The sequence below is a fragment of the Hydra viridissima genome, unplaced genomic scaffold (assembly GCF_058129835.1).
Source record: "Hydra viridissima isolate aposymbiotic clone 2 unplaced genomic scaffold, HvirCarnegie_v1 scaffold_9, whole genome shotgun sequence".
NCBI classification, from domain to species: domain Eukaryota; kingdom Metazoa; phylum Cnidaria; class Hydrozoa; order Anthoathecata; family Hydridae; genus Hydra; species Hydra viridissima.
Genome location: NW_028324308.1, coordinates 13,949,629 through 13,970,011, shown reverse-complemented (window position 1 = coordinate 13,970,011; position 20,383 = coordinate 13,949,629). Strand labels below are relative to the sequence as shown.

Genomic DNA, 20,383 nt, shown 5'->3' with positions numbered 1-20,383 from the left:
TTCGCTTCAAAGAAAGTTCGTTTAGGGTAGTGGAAGATGGTTGGTTTAAGCTGATTCTATTTGTTTACTCTTTTTTTTTTTTTTTACTTAATTAGGTTGCTTCTCAGTATTGCCAATAGCAGAGCCAATAGACAGGTTCATCGACATTTACACTTCACTTAAATCGTTGTCCAAACTTATTGATTCGACGTAAAAAAGGTAAAAGAGATACTAAAACTTAACTTACAGTGAGAAGTAATCCGGGAAAGATTTAGAAAAGAAACTTTAAGGCTCCTTGACTGATACTGCAGAGATAGAACGCAGATCTTAATTAAGTTACACTGGACCTCTCTTATTCTAATTTTTTTAACTATTGTTTACTTTTTATTTTGAAATTTTTCTGAAAATAAAATTTTCTGTTCTTAGTAACAAGGAATTTCAAAATCAACAAATTGTATGTTTCTTATACCGAACGCCGCTCAAAAAGAAGATAAAAAAAATACGAAATATTGAAACCTTTTATAACGGGTACCAAATCCTAAAAAACTCATGAAAAAAACAAACAAAATTTCTCATTTAGGCTATAAAACTAGAAGCCTCACTTGCTTCATGTTTGTAGGACTTCTTTTCTAAAAATACATTTTTATTTTATTTAAATTATATCGAAAGTTTCCCTATTCTTGTAGTATTTTAATCTGTGTAATCAAAAGATCAATATTCATTTCTAAAAACTAAAAGGAAATAATTGAAAAAATCAAATTTGTTTAAATGATTTTGTTGAATGTTTTGTGGAACATCAAATTTCAATATATTGATGGTACGAAGAAGATGCATGTTGATGATATGTAAGAAAATGTATGTTAATGATATGTGAGAGGAGATGTGCTGATGATATGTTGATATGTGAGGAGATGTGTTGATGATCTGTAAGAAGATGTATGTTGAAATTTTTTACTTTTGCTTAGCATATACCTTTAATATCAAAAAAACTAATTCAAATTTAAAGTTTAAAAACGAATACAAATACTGGCCAGAACAGAAACAAATACAGATAATCTGATTTTTGGTTTCGTAAGGCCTGAAAATTATCTCAGGTTCACTGACACTGAAACTGGAGAAAAAGCAATAGAAAGCAAATACAGAATATTGAATGATTTTAGTTCTGCCGTACAAAAAGAGAAATAAGCACACTGGTACAGAAGCGCATGTGCACTACAAACCTCTATATACTTCTTCATACTCTTTTAATTTAGTTATACATGCACATGTATGTACGCATACAGACACACACACACACATACCTCCATTTTACACTTCTTTACACTTTCTTAAACAAACTTATATTATTCTATTTTTTCTGTCATTTATTATTATATTTTTTCTGTCAGTTTTATCAAAAAGCCTAAACAACCTGATTTTAAATCTTGGAATTTCTAATCAAGTGAGGCTTCTAGTTTAATACACCAAAAGACGAACTTGGAAGAATTTTTTGGTATATTGTTGGTCTTTTAAAAAAAAAAGCCTAGGATTTTCAGGCCGGATTTTTTAAATAGTTTTGTATTTTATCTTTCGCAGTTACTTTACAAAAAAAATCTCTATAATCTCTCCTTTTATACCTCTTAAACTGTTAAAGAAGGCTGAAATTTTTATTTTATTGTTACGACGACAAACAGGTCAAACTATGAAACAAATATATCAAGCTCAGCTAATCATTACGTCAAAAAAATACAATTGCTTACACTTTCTATGAATAATAATCAGGTTTTTATTGATTTTGAAAAATTTGAATATTGTTTATTTGTGAACATGGCAAATAGTTATTGTGCCTTACAGTATTTAAACCAAAAATATTTAAAAATTTTAAAAGTTTTGAAAATTTTCACTGCATTGATTTCTAATTTGGTTGAAAAGATCTGGTTATCATAAAAATGAAATTTTGATAAACCACATAAACGTAATTTATTGATATAAACTCTATGTTAATCATTAATATTAAAAATTTATGCTAATTATGTTAATTATCAAATTATGTTAGTTATTAACAACAAATTTATGATAGTGTATAAAAAAAAATAGGCTCGGACATAAATTTATTAACATTTACAATTGTATGAATTTATGACTTTTCGTTTATTTTATAGAATGTTAAATTTCAAAATTTTTCAAAATTAGAAGAACCTAACAAAAGCATCGACAACTTTCGGCGATATTATACTTCATAAATTATTGTATTGCTTTTTATCGCTATTCTGTATTGCTCGTTTTTGTCCAGATTTTAAGATTAGTAATTGAGCAATCGATAATAATAGTTGAAAAGAAGCTTTACGATTAGTTTACTATAAAAAAAAAAGTTATGCAAGAAGAAATCTTGCGGCAAGGTTGCTAATCCTGGTTTTGGTAAGATTTGGTAAATTGTTCCTAAATCTGCATCAAAGTAACTAGGTTGAGTTGAAGGTCTCGTAGTGATAACCATGAATTATTAAACATAAACTTCGTTTTTAATTGGTTGCTTTAAACAAAAGTTGCTTATTGAGAAATGTCTTTTCAAGTTAAGTATTCATGGAATTAAAACTATTTATAAATACATAATAAAAAGCGTAATAAAAATGAATCAAAAAATGATAAATAGTTTCAATTAACGATGAGGATAATAAAGATTGAACAATACTAATGATAGAAACTTAGCAATAAGTAAATGAATGAAGTTTCTGTGAAAACATTTATCCCCTCTCAAAGATCTCTGAATGACGTCATTGGATAGCGTGGATTTAATTATAAGTTACAGCAGTTACATACTTTATAGCAGTTTATTGAATTCCCCAATTACCACCCTTAGTTTTATCATTTAATGTTACAGTGTAAACGGAAATAATCAATTAATTTTGTAATCTATTGATACTTTATTGTCTTAAAAAAAACAAGAGCTTAAAATTGTTGAGATATTTTTAGTAAGATCAACTTACATAACGCTAAAGTATAAAATTTTAAAAATTCTTCTAGTTATACAAATATAAAAATATTTTATTGAAGCTTTAAAAAGTTCTGTTACACAATGACACTGAACATCAACAAACTATGTGTGTAACAAGATAGAGAATAATTTCTCAAATGTCCACTTTTCGTGCATTTAGCAAAACAATTGATAAATTCTTCCGCTTAATTGCAAACAAAAGTTTAACTTAAAATTTGGAAGAAAACCATTTAGTGATCTTGTTTATGGTTGAAACATCGTTGTTGTTAACATGCTTGCGCATTACACATTAAAAACAAGAAAAGTCTTCAAAAATTTATATTTTTATGCTGAAAGGTTATCATAACCAAAAAAATGACTTTCTTCAAACAGTTGTGTTTTATTTTAGATATTTAAATAATTAGGCTCTTTTTGAAAAAATACGTTGATCAGGCTTCAAGCCCTATTGCTCATGTAAGTAGGCTTCAAGCCCTATTGCTCATGTAAGTAGGTCTTATTCCATAAAGTTGCATGAAAGCAGATTATGCTTTTAAGTTACCCATAATTACTCTGCAAAAGTTAAATTTTAATAGTCCTATTTTTCCATCGTTTTTTGTCCCAATTTTTTCTTCTCCATATTTTGAAACAACTGGTTGGAGAATTTCTCGAAATCCTAAAATACAAAAAAATTTGTTGATACATGCGTTACAATTTAAAATGAGCAGTTTCAATGGCAAAAATGAAACAAAAATTTCTTCGTTTACATGCTTTTTCTCTTATTGAAAAGGATGCTCCATACGTTGGTTTTTTGGGTGGGATAGCGAGAATAATGGGAGCGATATCAAACACGAAATATTACAAAAATATGTATTGTCTTTACACTCTGTCTCTCACGTTTGCTCCTATCCCACTGTTGACACATTAAAAACAAAAAGATTTTACCTCAATTACTATCCTTGCATCCTCCAATGTTTTCAGACGGCCAATTTTGTTCGAAGTTTCATCAATAGAGGTCAGCGATTGAGATCGACTCTTGTTTGAAACCAAAATACTTTGATGCAAACTGCTTCCTTGTTGGTTTTCAAATTTTTCATTTAAAAAACGTTGCTCTGTACCGTTTATATCGTTGTTGTTTTCTAAAGTTGTTTCTGTTATCATTTCGTATATATCGTTGGGATTGCCATGCGACGTAAAATGGCTACTTGTTGGTTGATCTTTGCAACTTCCACTACTTGCTAAGCTTTCAACGGACAACGAGCTCCCACTTTCAAAAGAAATTTTTCGTTTGTTAGCGTTCAATTTCAGTTTGTTTATAATGTTAGTGTTTCGGATTTGTTGCATCAGCTTTTCGTCCTGGGGCCATTTAGGAGGATTGCTTTTAATTTTTTGGTCAATGTCATTGATTTCTGCATTAATAGTGCTCAACTTTTTTTCAAGACTATTCATTCGTTCTCGTCTTGTATCTCCTGTTATTTCGTATAATTTATTCTTTCTTAAAGTTTCTGATAACGACTCTAGCGTTGTTGTTATGTGTCCACGCTCCAAACACAGTGAGTTTTTTCTTTTTCGTAGAAGCGTATCTTGTATAATGTAATTGGTTTTATCTGCAGAAAATATATCGCTGTTAATGATATTTATGGATGTTTCTCCATCTTCAGTAAGTTTAGGCGAGGTTTTTCTGGTTGTTTCTGAGTTTGGGTTTACGAAATCAGAGAAAACGGATTGATTAACACTCGTTTTTCGAGAACTTTTCCCAGAAGAAAGGTCTGAATTTGTAAGCATTGGATCAACAGGATCATTTATTTTATTAAAATTAGATCGTCTTGAGGAGGGACTGGATATCCCAGCCTGTATATTTAAAGCTGTTACCGGCTTCAACCGTCGTGAACTGGTTTTATCGCTAATTTTTGTAAGATCGAGCATTGACCATCTATTTTTATTTACAAATTTTCTTTTATTTTCAGCATTAACTTTAAAAGTATTTTTTACTAAAGGTTTCGAACCAAATGTTGAAGATTCAAGATTTCCACAATCTGTAGTTAATGAGGACGTAGAGTCTTTTCTATCCGGTTCATTTTTTGAGGGTACCTCTGAGTAGGAAACTTTTCTTAGTTTTTTATCTTCATTATGTTGTGAGTCGAATGTCACAATAAGTGATGAGCCGTTTTGCCCCTAAAAAAAAAATTGGCGGCGTAATCAATAATTTTTAAAAAGTATATAGTTCTCTTAAAAGGAACGAAAACTTACAATTTTTTCTTTTTCATTGTTAAAAATCGAAATTCCTGGGTGAGAACTCAAAGACAATTCTAATCCAGACTCATCGCCATCGTAGCAACTATCGAGGCAATCGGAGCGACCTTCAAGTATACCGCTGCTAACGTCGGAAGATGTGGACAAGAGCTACATGTATAAAAGAATTAAAAAGCTTCAACCAAACAACTCTCTGTCCCTCTTTCTCTCTTTAATATTTTTAACTTACATTTCTTGCTTTATCATTTCGGTGAAGGAAAGGAATTAAGTCAGAATCAACTTCAGCTGGCGAAGAAGCCAACTTGGATAAATCTAAATCAAATTCAATCTAATTTTGAGAAAAAAAATTATGACACACTGAATGAAACAATTATTACGATGATTTATATTTAGGGTTAGTATTTATCTCTCGTTCCAACCCCCACTCTTCCCTTATTTGCTGTTAATCACATTTGAATTAAGAATTTGAACATAATACAAGGTTAGAAAAGCCAAACAAAAGATAAAAAGGTAACAAAAAAATAAAAAAAACAAAAAAAATTTAAACTTTACTTAGTTCTATTTTTTCTTTCACAAAACCTGCCAAAATATGAACCCATATTTCGTAATCCTCCTCATTCCAAGCTGCAAAAATATGATCTGCCCCGCCCGTCGTTCCCAGCTGTAAGCAAAAATATTTCTTAAAATAATATGAAATATGGAAACTGCAACTTTTGGAAGTAAAATGCTAAGACCTACTTTCAACAAATTCAGCTTTGGAAGAAAGCTAGCTGAATTAAACGTAGTTAATACGCATTCCTTTACGCAAAGCTCCATTTCAGGAAGTTTTGCTCCGAGATCTATATACCCCGAAAGACTTCCGCTCTCAATTACAAACCAACTATCTCTCCACTGTCCGTTGTAGTTCCAGAGTAACTTACTATGGTAATATTCTTGTAAAGGTAGAGATCTACTTCTTCTGAATGCTGAAACAATGCACCGGCATAAGTTTTTACTTTCAGTGATACATAGTGAAAATATAAGAATAGCAATAATAATAATGGCGATAATAGTAACAATAATAATAACATTTCCTCATTAGTTTTAACATTGATTTATAAGTTTTTTATATTTGAATTTAAAGTGTTTTCTTTATTAAATTTTGTGATTTCCAAAAAACGATTGCACTATAACTGCATCTGTGATTGATTTTTATTATTGGTATTCTGTTGATACTATTGTTGAAATAAAGAAAGTAGTTTGATTGAATTTCAAATTTTTGAATTTTGAAAATTGGACACCGTTCGATGACATTTTGCCATAGTTCTCATTTTTCAACAATTTTTTATTGAATCTCAAGGCTGGGGTTTTTAACCCACCCTAAAATACTTGATCAGAGCAACGTAAATGGCTTTAGAGATCTTGTTATTCTCTTAAGTTAGCAAAGTAGATATTTTAACACTGAATTTGAACAATTTTAAACAAATAAGGCTTGAACACTCTACTGCCACAAATGTCTAATTGATCAGCATAAACTTATTTTTTAAATTAAAACATGATTTTGACTTACTATTTCTGTTCTGTTTGTTTCGCCTAAATGAGTTCATCTCAGCTTTTTTATTGAGTTTTTTTTAAGTTTTTATTACTTTTGACTTCTTTTTACTCTGATAAATGCTGAATTTACAAATTAATCTGGTTTTAATGTAGTTTTCAGGGGGATTGAGCAGTGAGCTGGAGGAGTTTTGTATTACAAACATGCATTTAAATCCAAGTTATACATTTTGGTACATTTTTTTATTGATATATATTTTTTAAAAGCACAAAAATTGAGATTAAAAACATTAGCTGCAAGAAAAGATGTAAAGAAAATTGAAGTAATAAAAATCTCATTTAACGTTTATATTAACCTTCTGATGATAAATGCGCCGTAAGCCAGATCAAAAATTGTTTTTATGAATTGTATTGATAATTTTATTATCAACATAATTTTTAATCTGTGCAGCAGATAACTTAATTAAATTTGACATTTCTACTACGTGCTGTCAAACTTCAACGTTGAACGCGAATAAAATATTTCTGAACGATCGCTTTTTTGTTACGAAAAGACAGGTCGTAATTGTATTCTGTAACGTTTTTTGGTTTATAAAGTTTGACTATCAGTCGAATAAATAGATTACTAAGTTTTTCAAAAATGCTATTGATAAAGTTTACTCGCTTTATTTTAGGTCATAAATATCAAATAAGTCAACAAGTCTTCAGACACAAGAAAACAAGGAAAATCGACCTTGGTAAATATACTTGGCACTTTATCGGTAATCACTCTAGAATTTCAAAAAAAAACAACAAAAAAACAAAAAAAAATAAGCCCAGCTAATTTAAAGAGTCATTTAATTTTGGATAATTCAATTTTTATTGTGATTTGACATTGATTAAAACTTACCACTTTTTTTGGAACTTGTCGAACCGAATTTAGATTTCAAGTTGTTAAAAATTTGAGACATTGAATGTCTTTTTTCTAACTTTGGCGTGGCATCGGGATCTTCGGTAAAAATAATTGCAGAGTGATTATCGTTGTTGTTGGTTATGTCGTAGTCGACGTCGATTGAATAAATATCTTTAAACTTTTTCTTCATGATCTTCGCTAAAAAAAAAAAAGCCATTCTTAATAAGCCATTCTTAAAAAAGCTCTAAAAAAGGTTTAAAAAGCTAAATTAGTTTTACATTAGTTTTAATCTTAAAACAAAAAGTGGTTCAACCGTTCGATCGTTTGTTCACTGAACTTTAAACTGCCCGGTTTGTGAAAGATGTAATATCAGCTTAAGGCTAATTCGTAAAAACTCTCTTTAAAACATTCTGAAAGTTCTCTTTTAAAATATTTTAGTTTTAGTTTCATGTAAGTAACACTTAGGTTGACAGATAAAGTTTTCATATGCCCACATTGTACTTTTCATGACGCATAGCATAGAATATATTAAACGCATAATATGTAATATATTTTTTACAAATGTCTTCCGTAGCTGTACTGGAGAATTATTTGGAAAAAAAACTTCTATAAACCCGGTGCCAAAAAAATGCATGAAACTAATATGATAATAATATATCATCCGTTAAAGAGACTTTTAAGGTATGTGAAGCTTAAACGATTACATTTCCTTTTTTGATAAAACAAAAAGCATAAGGGAATAAGGCTTTATTGCATTTAATTTTTTTTTTTTTAAACTGGGTTCTCCCGTACTTACAGTTGCAGCTGTGTACGCATAATAACTGCTCGGCCGTGAGATATTCCATGTAAAAAATGATCAAACAGTGTCTGATAAAATATTCTGTCAGATTCTGATGTTGCCTAATGTGTTGCCAATGATACTTTTAATAAGTGAAAAGGTTTATCCCAATAATCTAAATCATGAACTTACGCGTCGGGTAACAACACAACAAAGAACATAGTATTACTGGTTGTAATGACGCAGCCCGAATTAAAAAATCTTTTAATTGAGTTTCTTCTCTTTAAAGAACCAGTTTCTAATTGATTATTGTTGACTGTACCTTTTTAATAGTAAACTATTCAACACCACATCATTCTACCTTTTCCATTCCCTCATCCTTCCTCATCCTCTCATTTTATAGACCAGTTCATTAATTAAACTCCTCTACTAATACATGATATTGAACAAATGATAATAAACAAAATACAAGTGTGAAAAGAATGGAAAAAGTTTTATAACTTTTTATAACTTATTATTTGTGCATTCTTATAAATAGAAGGTATTACTTTAAAACAGACAAAGGATTTAATACAGAAAATTGTTACAGTTGTTTTGTTTTTTTTAGGGATAGGCTTAAGATTAGAGCTATACCCATGTTGACTGCTTTAGGTATCATAAAAAAAAAAAATATGGTATTGGCTACATCGTGGTACTCTTCGTAGAACTATAGTTTTATAGTGAACAAGACTAACAAGAACGTACATTTGCTAAAGAAATTACAGTCTGTAAGCACCAAAGTCTTTAAATTTGATACCTAAAGAATTATGAATAGATTTTAGGAACCTGCTGAATTTAACAATTGTCCTCTGGCAACGCTGGTCGGCTGTACCAACAAACAATACATTAGCGTAATTTCAAGCTGAGGTTACCACAGTATCAATAAAAATTAATGTATGTTAAAAATTAATGTATGTTAAAAATTAATGTATGTTAAAAACTTGCAGACAAGATTTTTTTGTAACTTTTGTTGTTACATTTGTTTTAATTTTAGTTATTATAACCCAAAACCATTATTGGCACTATAAATAAACTGTTTTTGGAGCCGAAACCAAAACAAAAAGCCGTTTTTTGCAGCTTACTTTTTGGAGTCGAAACCAGAACAAAAAGCCATGTTTTGCAGCTTACTTTACATTTACTTTTTAAACAACATAAAAATGAGAAATTTTTATGTTGTTAAATTAGTATTAATTTGGTTTATGCAAGTTCTCATTTTTCTAGCCGTTTAAATACAGCGGTTAAGCGTTCAGTTGAAAAGGAGGTAAAAACAATACCTTTCACTTCCTCATTTCTCTGACAACTGATATTATCTGAAGCAAATTTGATTTTCTCGGTGCCCCAATACTCTTGATGAACCTATATACAGACAAAGAAGGGCAAGTTATTTAGTTTAATATAAAAAATTAACAAAAGAAATAATATGTCTACCTTTTGCATAATTATATCTTTTTCCTCATAAAAGTTGATTTTTTTTTTTTAGAAAATTTCAAAATGGATTCTGTTAGCATCAAGAAGTCATCCTGCAAATTGTTTGGTTGTATATTATATCATTCAGCTTATGTAATCAGTTAAGTCCGTTATGAGTCAGAACTGCAAAGACAAAAGATGGCTGACGTTCAAATTGTGATCATTATACTTTCTTACAGAAAGTAAGCAAAAAAACAAACTCAATGGTTCATAGAATAAAAATGGTTTCATTTTCGTGATTTTTACTAAACGTTGAAAACTTTTTAAATTAAAGTATTCTGATTATAATTGTGAGTATCTATCTACAAAAGCTCTTCCTCCCTCACAATATTGGATCTATTACACATATGCCAAATATTTAGGGGCTGCAAGCTTTAGTAAGGTTTCTGTTTTCCTAGGAGATGATTATTATATATTATTCTAATTTGATGTATTTCTGACAATTAAAGTATTACAAGAAATAAAAAAAAAAGACGAAAAAGAATTAATAAAAATCGTCTTTGTAAACCTTTTTTATTCTCTTTTTATTTCTATTGATCGTTTTAATTTTTGGTGATATTCACAACGTTTTTAGATTCCTAGAAATGGTAGGTAAAAAAACTTGATAAACGGATGTCTTTTTCAATCGGAAATAATAGAAAAATGTAAAAAACATAAGATTACACTTAAGGTATTTTGAATAAATTAATTCAATGAACCACCAATTAGAAGAAAACGTTTCACAAAATCGCCAATGAGAAGAAAGTGTTTACACACTTTCTTCTCATTGGCGATTTTGATTTTCATTTACACTACAGTAATATAGAATATTAATGAGAAAATACATTTTTAAGGTAATAATGATTATCTGAGGAAATTTTTAACTATTTTAACATTTTACTGACGTAATAGTTGCGCATTGATAAAACTTTCACTGATATTTTTGTAATTAGTAGTTTAATTTTTCCTAAAATTTAAAATATGTCGAAAAAGTACCATTTAAAGTCCCAAAATTTAGAAAAGCATTAGAAATATACGATTGCGCACAATGTAGACATTACACCATAAAAAACAAATTATCTTTTGTTATTTACCAGTAAGCTTGCGAAACTTATAAAGCTTGTGAAACTTCTCAAAATTGTGGATAAAATATAAAATAGTTGAAACTTAAAGCCAATTGTTGTCGAAATATTTTTCTTAATGCTATAATACCTTTCCTAATAGCTTATTTAAAAATTGTATTTTAAACTTAAAAGACTGTAGTTCTTAAAGGATGATACGAATTACAGTAAAATGGGATGCATTTTATTGATTGACGCTTTTATTACTTTTAAAAGCGCATTTCTAACGCTCTTTTCACGATTTTTTTTATCTCTTCGGAAGTAAAAAATCTGAAAAGAAAACTTTTCGTTTAAAGTGTTTTACTTCGGTTACGAATCCCATTATTATTCGTGTTATTAAAAACATGCATAGTTTAAACTTAAATGACAGCTGTGCTGTGAGGATTAGCTCTTTACATTATATCCAGTGAATTCAGTTTAAAAAATGCATTTCTGACCTTTTTATAAAAGTTCCATACTTATAAATTCATATTCACCTCTTTTTCATGAGTCCAAATGTTTTCCTTGCGTGCTTTCTCTTCAAAACTTTCTTTTGACCCGTAACCGCTCTCAGAAATATGTTCTTTTGTTTGCGATGTGATCATTTTCAACTCTGAAGGGTCTGCTTTAGATGAAAAAGTTGTAGAATGTCTAACACTGAAATTTTCATCTACTACTAATGAGGAATTTCTAAAATTCATCAAGCATAATTGAGTTGGTTCGGTATATTGAACACTGGTTTGTGTTTTTGTTATCTGTTTAATCTGAAAATGATTATCTTGAACAAAATACGTGCTATCAAAGCATGGTGGACAAATTTCAACAGAGTTCCAGCCTGCATTTTGTAAATTTGAGATCCAAACTTTTGTGAATAGGTTTGAGCCTGCTTCAAAAAAATACAAAGTGTCATCCGTCTGTGTAATTAGTTCAAACAGTCCTTTCTCGCTTTTCGAACTAACCGAAAGGGTGCTTGTTTCTGGAGTGAAATGCTGCAGCCACAAAACTTTTTCCTTCGAAGAATAAACAACTAGCAAATTTTGGTAAATTGACGTAAAAGTTCCAACCCATTGACTGTGCAACCCTTTTTTGAAATTTATTTCAGATTCAAACATGGGTGCGCCTAAAGCCAAAAATCTGGGATCAATGACGTTCATGGCCAGAAAACGATAAAAATATTTTCAGTAATTACACGCTTGTTTCGAGAGAATATATTACGACCTCGTGGAATTAAAACAAAGTTGTTTAAAGGGAAGGAAAGGTTTCATGCTAAGATCAACTAAACACACATTGTTTAGTTCACAAAAGTGTAACCGTAAAGAAAATGCTTGTTAGTATTAAGTAAGATAAAGAAAATTCCTTCATTTTTGTTCAAAATACCAGAGCTTATTACGTTGACAAATTTTATGTTGTTTAAAAGATATCTCAGAAATTACATTTTTAATAATCTAATCATATGACAATAGACATAAAAAGCATGAAAATTTTTGTTCAAAATTTTTTTCATTCTACGTAAATGACACAAGGCCCCATTATATTTAAGCTTACGCAGTAGATTTCCGGATATTCGAACCTGCATATATTCGAAGTAATTATCAAGTATAAATGATTTCCTTCTGCTTGAATTTGCATTTGTTAATCTCTATACTTTCTTCTATTGCAACAACCTGTATTCCTTTATTGGTTTGAATAACCGACAATTACTAACCTAACAACTTACAAGTTGATTGTGGCCCAATCAACTTGTGAACCTATGCGTCGAATGGGCGTGGAGAGTAAAGTATTTGTGGTAGTTGAGCAAAATGTAATAATTGAAAGAAGTTCTACAAACAAACATTGAATATTATGATTACAACTTATAATTACAATGTAAATATAACTTGCTAAAACAATTTTATTGCAATTTCAGCATTAAAATACATTATGGTTGGACCTGATTTAAAATTTAGTCTTGGCAAGCCAGTTTTTTCCACATATGAAAAAAAAACCGTGTAATTTACACACAGAATACCACTTACTCTGGGATGATCTTTTTATTAATCAATTCTAATATACTTTGTTACTTTTAATGCCTAAAATTAAAAATGAATTTTTGCTTTAGAGTATTCTTTTATCACCCCGAGTAGTCATTCTCAGGAGTGGGTTTAGAATGTTCTGCAATGCTAGAAATACGTTTTCAACTCGTATTTTAACTTCGACATTATTACTAATTTTTATATTATTATATTACTATAACTAACATAACTATTATTATAATTAATCTATCATATGTGGATTTATTTATTCAACAACAAAAAAAAAATTCAAATTTTAGTTTACAATTAACATAGAAGATAAGCCCATTGTTTAACTGCAACATGTTCATTAAGCAAATATCTAGTAGGTGCGGTTTCTGCAGTTTGTAATGGTTGTAGAACATACTCGGAGTATAACATTATGCAATTATGCAGTTATGCAAAATTTTGCCTCCAGCATCAACAACAACCAAACGTAGAAGCAGTTTTTATTGTAGGTTTTTAAACACCGACTTAAAAACATTCCTAACTTCAAATAGAACATTCTAAATAATTTGTAAAGGCTATATAAGTTATTTAACATAAATTTGAAATAATAAACCTTTGTAGTAGCAAATGAGTTTTATATTTTTTAAAAATGCGATTACAATAAATTCTTAACACATTTTTTACGCAATGTCTTCATAGTTATATGCCATATGTCTTCAAAGTTGAATCAGTTCAGTTACTGTCAAAACGTATAAAACAACGCGATTGATATAACAATGCGCATTAAAAAATAGTGCCTATGATAAAATAGCGTGTAGTATAAAACACCGTCTTAGATTAATGTGAACAGGGGTCATAATGTGTCAAACCTTTGTTTATCTGTCATAAAATGGGAGAGACGCAGAGTTAATTCTCATTTGGCATGTTTTTCAAAAAAAAAGAAAAGAAAATGAATGGAAAATGAATGTCTTAACAGTCGGTGACGACCATTGGTGACAACAATGCTACTGAATGTGATAAGGAAGACACTGCAAAAGTCTCAACAAATTTAGATTATGTAGCTCAATCATTTTGAATTTTACGACTTATTTTTTTTAGAAAAAAATATATATAAAAACTGGCTGAATATAAAATGAAACAACGCAAAACAACGCAAAGATTGATGGTTTCCGAAGAAGATAAGCTGAATGGAAGCAAATTACTGTCAAATAGACAAGATTTGTGTCTTTTCTGTCATTATAAAGACGCAAAACACTATTCATGCTTTGGTGATGTCATTGAAGAACTAACATATTAGCTGTAGTAACTCAAAGTTTTGGCCGCAATCTAGAAGACATCAATTGACCTTCAACTATCGAAAACACTGTGGTAAAAAATTTACCAGGAACTTAAATGATAAATTGAAAGTAGCATCAACTGCATTCTATGCATTATTATATTATATTCTAGACCTCACTGAAAAAAGATAATTTGACAGGTTGTCTGTGATTTTGTCTACCATAGGAAGGGTCAAAACAACACAATATAAGGTATGCGAGGTACCACAATTATTTTTCTGAAATCTCATAACTTAGTATGTCTAAATTTATAAGTTTTTATAAAGTGACTGATATAGAATTTTGATTTTATTGGTTAATATTCGCTATTAACGAAAATCAAAACGCCAATGCTTAATTGATAAGCGTCAACAAACCTCTATATAATGCCATCATTCCTTAAGTTACTAGTAAAGATGGTAAAACGCAATCAAACCACCCGAGCGAAAGCAACATTAGAAATGACGTAGTTCTTCACAGAGAAGAAAAAAAATGCTTAAAGTAAATATGCGATACTTAAAATAAATATGCAATATTTTTGCTCGTAAACCACACTTACCGGAGTTGTTCTAAATATATTTTCGATAAATTAAATGAGCACGACGAAGCTAACTAAAGTTGTTCAAATATTGACTATGCCATATTTACCCAAAGATTGAAACTTAATAAATTTTAAGAGTTAACACGTTGTAAAGATGTAAAAGTCTTAGCGGAAAATTTGTTATCAATTTATTCAAACGGTTTACGTATATATATATATATATATATATATATATATGTATATATATATATATATATATGTAATTACTTATTTTATTATTATCATTATATAAACTAATTAATTAGTTTGATTTATATAAAATTACTTATAGTTTCACTCAATAGCGATCATCAGATGTTTTAAACTTTATTAGTTCAAATATCATTTATTAAATGTAATAAACAATATATATGTATAATGTTATAAAGGTTTATAACATCTGATGATCGCTATTGAGTGAAACTTTAAATAATGTTATATAAACCAAACTAATTATTTAGTTTGTATAATAATCGCATTAATATATTCGCTCTACTTATACTACACTGTATTGAGCACTCTTACTGGAAATGTTAACATAATTTCTACAATACTATATATATATATATATATATATATATATATATATATATATATATATATATATATATATATATATATATATATATATATATATATATATATATAACTTATGACCTTTGAGTGCATTTTAAAATATTTTTAAGGTATGATTTTTTTTAAGGTATGATTATTAAGGTATGATTTAAGGATGAATTTTATTGTATGTATTAATTTAATATTTTTAACAGAGATTCAGGTTATTCTGGGGTAATTCATGGTATTTTATTCAAAACACAAATTTAATCTACGTTAAGAATATTTCAAGTTCGATGTTTGTTTACATAATTGAATATCACCTAGTTAGTTTAATTTTTTGCTATATTCACTTTAAAACAAATAATAAAATTATTTGAAATCATTTTAAAATTTAGCTTCTACGCATTTTTTAATCAATTCTTTCTGTCGAAAAGTTTTGTGACTGGCTATCTATGGCTATCATTATGGACGAAGAAAGTCAAACTGCAATTTGCCTTGGGCAATAAAAGATAAGAAGTATTTCACTTCTTTGATTTTTATATTAAAAAAAAGAGTCTTTAAATTCAAAACAAGAGACCTACATTTATTTTTCTTCTGTTAAAGTATGTATAACAAATATTTTCTAACAAGAAAACAAAAAAAAAAAAAAACAACAACAAGTATAAAACGTAATGTTAATAATAGTAAAATGTAACATTCAAAGTAAACTAATAAAATAATTAGCAAGAGATTTACAACAAACTAAATCTCCTAGATGGAAATATCTCTGGGATCTTATATGTAGTTTTATGAATTAAATTATATTGATATTAATTGTAAAATCCAATGTAAAAATTATCACAAGAAAACAACACGATAATTTTAAGAAATGGCACGATAAGAAACAACACGATAATTTTAAGAAATGGCACGATAAGAAACAACACGATAATTTTAAGAAATCCGTTTTCACTTTAGAGACTGGAATTACCGAAAAACGGTTCCTTCGGTTAATTTCGGTTCCTAATTTGATAAGGAACCGATAACTTCGGTTCTTTTCGATTCCTTATTTTAGGCAAGATTCGAAATTTCGGTAAATTTCGATTCCTTATTTTAAGAAAGAATCGAAATAACGGTAAATTTCGATTCCGATTCTGATAAAGAACCGATAACTTCGGTTCTTTTCGACTCCTAATTTTAAGCAATAATCGAAATTACCGTAAATTTTGGTTCCAATTTCGGTTCTTAGCAGGAAATATCGCAAAAAATCGAAAATGCTACAAAGAATCGAAATTGTTACTAAGAATTGAAAAACTTGAATTTTTTTAAATTTTTATTTTCAAAAATACAGTTGAAATACAGTTGAAAAATACAGTTATTCTAAATCAGTATCAGTGAGATCAGTGACACTGTCCTTGCTGCCCTTGCGACTACCACTAGCACTGCTATAAGCTACGCTAGTAGAACTATCACTAGTTTCAGTATTAAATAAATCTTTAGATGCATCATATATAGGGTTTTTTTTCATTGGTGATTTTTTCATTGGTGATTCAAGTACAAGTTTCCTTTTTTTAGCTCTTTGTAGTAGACTTTGAGACTGTGATTCATTTGGTTTCAAAAAACTTTTCATTTTTGTCTGTTTGGTTGATTGGGTTTGTGTAGATGGAGATGGTTGAGGTTGAGTCTGAGAAGGTGATGGTAGAGGTTGAGTCTGTGAAGTTGATGGTAGAGGTTGATCTTGAGAGGTGGATGGTAGAGGTTGATCTTGAGAGGTGGATGGTAGAGGTTGAGACTGATAGCCTGGTTCACCAGGGCATTATTTGTCCCAGGACCTTATTTTTGATTTGACTAGTGGAAAGTTTTCTTTTATGAACATTATTTTTTGAAAGGTCTCTGGCTTCATATTGTGTCTTTTATCACTAATAATATTTCCTCCTAATGAAAATAGCCTTTCTGAAGAGCATGAAGTCACTGGTGGACACAAGTACTTCCTTGCCATAGCAGCTAGTAATGGCAGTTCCTTTTGATTGACCTTCCACCATTCCAAAACCTTCACATCCTTAGCTGGCTTTTGCATAGACAAGTACCTCTTAAACTCCATCTAAAAAAAAAATTTGAATTTGAATTTACCGCAAAGAATCGAAAAAATATTTATAAGTATCGGAAATATTTATAATAATCGAAATTATTATTAATAAAAATGAATATCTACCTTTAGAGGAGGCTCTGATGGTCCTGCCAAAGTTGGTGCATCATTTCCATCATTTTCCATGGCCATTCTCTCAAAATCATCCATATCTTCATCTAAGTTTGGCTGTGCAGAAGGTAATGAAGCCTCATTGTATTCTCTGGTAGTTGGATGATTGTCTACCAGTTGGTCTATTATTCCATCTAAATGATCTTTGTTGCCCTTGATTAATGTGATAGAATAACCTCTATAAAATGGATCAAACACACTTGCAAGATTAAAGTCATTAACTTCAGTGCCTTTATCTGGAATCCTAGTTTCCAAGTATTCTATAAACCTGGTCATTGCATCTTTAGCAATTCTTGAACCTGGAAAAGAAAAAAAAATATAAATAATCTAAATTGCATAATTTGTTGATAATTATTCGAAAGAATCGTAAATATAAAGTAAATCTTTACTTAATATTAACTTAAATTGCAAAAATTCTGAAAATATTAAAAAGAATCGAAATTACCGAAAAAATTGAAAAAACATTACTTACCCTAAATGTTTACTCATTCCTGATGTACTTCCATGGCAGCAAGTTAACACTGCTTGACATTGATTACAACTTGATTTATAAGTTTTCTTTTTGGTGACAGAATTCACTGTCACTTCTGGTAGTTTGGTAAAGTAATTCCAAATTGCATTATTAACTTGAGACATTGTTGTAAATTGTAATGTTGTTGTTGTTTGTAAGAGTTGTTTGTGAAACAATAAATTGTAACTGATTAGATTTTCACAAAACCCCACTATTTATACTGGTAAAGGGGAATCCCTTAGGGGAGGTAAATTAAATTTGAATGAATTTGAATTTAATTTCGCACGCCATTATTAAAACGTAATTGTAATAAAAACGATTCTTTACAATAAAAACGATTTTTTAATTAATAATTGAAATTTACCGTTTTTATTACAAAGAATCGAAATATCCGAAATAATTGAAAATATTGAAAAGAATCGAAAATATTGATTATAACGGAAGTATATTATTAAAAAAAAGGTGAGTAATCAATTTACGGTTCTTTTCGATTCCTATTCTGATAAAGAACCGATAACTTCGGTTCTTTGCGATTCCTTTTTTTATAAGGAACCGATAACTTCGGTTCTTTTCGATTCCTATTCTGATAAAGAACCGAAACCTTCGATTCCTTTCGATTCCCCGAAAAATACCGAAGAACCGAAGAACCGTTTTTCGGGAACTTCAGTCCTTATTTCACTTCACCAAGATTATTGTGAATGTAGGCGTTTCTTTTATGAATGAATAAGTAGCGCGGAGATGGTGAGCGTGATAATGGAGAGGATATAGTTTAGTATTTGGGAAATGTATTTGGTTATGTTTGGTTACGTTAGGGAGTTTGGGTGTTGGGTTGTTCTCAGTGTTGTGTGGGTGTGGGTGTCGCTGTGTATAGTTATCTTGTGTAACAGTAGACTCCAAGAACTCTAACACTTTTGATTACGTAAAACTTTTGATTACGTAAGGCTTAGAAATAAAATCTTACTACAATTGATGCCAATTCCTCAATCGAAATGTAAACGAAATGAAATTAATACTTAATAACGATGCTTCTCGTTTCGTTTAATAAATACTCTCAAAAATTTTACTCGTGTATTTATTCTTTTAATATTTACAAATACAGATTATAGTATGAAAATCAAAAGTCGCTTAATTTTTTTTTTATCACCTTAGGATTCGTGGCAAAAGTGTCTTTCTATAATAAAGTCTTAAAAACTAACTCTCACTTTGAAATCTTCTCTTTCTCTTTGAAAAATATCTCTTTCTTTACCTCTTCTTTTAAAATTTCTTTTCTCTTTTTCCCGAAAATCTCTTTTAAAAATCTTTCTAAAGTTCTCCTATCAGTTCTTCTATAAAATCTTCTCCAGATATTCTTTTAGATTTTCTCATAAAATCTTTCAATAAAAATTCTCTAAATTATTTTCTCATAAAAAAGTTCTCCAAAAATATCCTTAAAAAACCTCATAAAATTTCTCAACCGTTCTTTTCCTATTTGCAGACATTTCATAAATCAGGTATTGGTCTTACATTTACAATTGATTTTATTTTCAAGTTTGTTTTGTGCTTATGTTTCGACCTCTGAATCATGGTTCTCTGAAACAGGTATTAATGGCTATATTTTTATTAGCATTTCTATATTCGCAAACCTTACTAATTGAACAGTTATCATTTTATAAGTGAAGTTAGAATTGAATTTCTGATCGTTTTTGTAAAAAAAGTTTTAAACTTTAATGGTGTTACAGATTTATTTTTCATGCGATTGCAAATATGTTCACCTGGTGTTTCGGTTGCCTCACTTTTTTTTATTGATTGAATGTTATATGTTTAAGTCGAGTAAAATTTAAAAATGATGCTAAAAATTTCTTTCATTTTCGCACCTCACATAAAATAGTAGATATCTATAATGGTAGAATCTAAATGCAGGTTGAGTGACGAAGCAACGACTGCAAGAAGTACTTAAGGACATTTCCAGCTTGAAAATTTTTGAGACGACAAGTGGATTGAAATCGAGGTGAGTTATTAACATGTCTAGATTTCAAATGTAATTTAATTAATTGCTTCTTGGAGTTAAATTATTGGAAAGGTCATGAAAATTGGATGTTTTTTTAGTCCATAGTTTTAATCAACTAAAGTAAATAGGGCTGCACCATCTGATACCATAACGAAGGGTCCAGCATAGTGTGTCACTCATTTTTGCTTCAAAAAGTACCAGTAAAAAGTACGGCTAAGAGTCAAAAATAAA

At 29.4% G+C, this 20,383-nt stretch overlaps 2 protein-coding genes, 1 long non-coding RNA gene and 1 pseudogene across 6 annotated transcripts; 1 reads left to right on the top strand and 3 right to left on the bottom strand.

Moving 5' to 3' along the window:
- Positions 1–2,904: 2,904 nt before the first annotated feature.
- Positions 2,905–12,237, bottom strand: LOC145185336 (uncharacterized). Of its 4 annotated transcripts, none has more exons than XM_090097986.1 (9): positions 11,462–12,237; positions 9,693–9,774; positions 7,599–7,799; positions 5,918–6,144; positions 5,732–5,840; positions 5,409–5,491; positions 5,177–5,329; positions 3,872–5,101; positions 2,905–3,602 (listed from the first exon to the last, which is right to left on the bottom strand). In XM_090097986.1, exons 1-9 carry the CDS (start codon positions 12,116–12,118, stop codon positions 3,525–3,527), a joined length of 2,820 nt encoding a protein of 939 aa, XP_089954112.1. In that variant the 5' UTR covers positions 12,119–12,237; the 3' UTR covers positions 2,905–3,524. The 4 variants fall into 4 exon arrangements, with proteins under 4 accessions (XP_089954112.1, XP_089954113.1, XP_089954114.1 ...); XM_090097987.1 differs by lacking the exon at positions 11,462–12,237 and adding an exon at positions 9,847–10,004; XM_090097988.1 differs by lacking the exons at positions 9,693–9,774; positions 11,462–12,237 and adding an exon at positions 8,398–8,556.
- Positions 9,885–12,137, top strand: LOC149884175 (uncharacterized). Its single transcript, XR_016455705.1, has 2 exons — positions 9,885–10,629; positions 10,703–12,137. It is a non-coding gene; the product is annotated as an uncharacterized LOC149884175 (long non-coding RNA).
- Positions 12,238–15,807: 3,570 nt separating the features above from the next.
- Positions 15,808–18,089, bottom strand: LOC149884173 (uncharacterized). The gene has a single exon (XM_090097908.1). The coding sequence runs from the start codon at positions 17,928–17,930 to the stop codon at positions 17,589–17,591; it is 342 nt and encodes a 113-aa protein (XP_089954034.1). The 5' UTR covers positions 17,931–18,089; the 3' UTR covers positions 15,808–17,588.
- Positions 16,773–17,498, bottom strand: LOC149884174 (uncharacterized; annotated as a pseudogene).
- Positions 18,090–20,383: the final 2,294 nt, after the last annotated feature.

Bases quoted from the DNA above. Each gene is read 5' to 3' on its own strand.
- LOC145185336 (XM_090097986.1), bottom strand. From the start codon at position 12,118: ATGAACGTCATTGATCCCAGATTTTTGGCTTTAGGCGCACCCATGTTT. The intron at 9,775-11,461 runs GTGAATATGAAT...GTCTGTATATAG, and splicing joins TTTGGACTCATGAAAAAGAG to GTTCATCAAGAGTATTGGGG. The intron at 5,841-5,917 runs GTAGGTCTTAGC...TTTTGCTTACAG, and splicing joins CAAAGCTGAATTTGTTGAAA to CTGGGAACGACGGGCGGGGC.
- LOC149884173 (XM_090097908.1), bottom strand. From the start codon at position 17,930: ATGACCAGGTTTATAGAATACTTGGAAACTAGGATTCCAGATAAAGGC.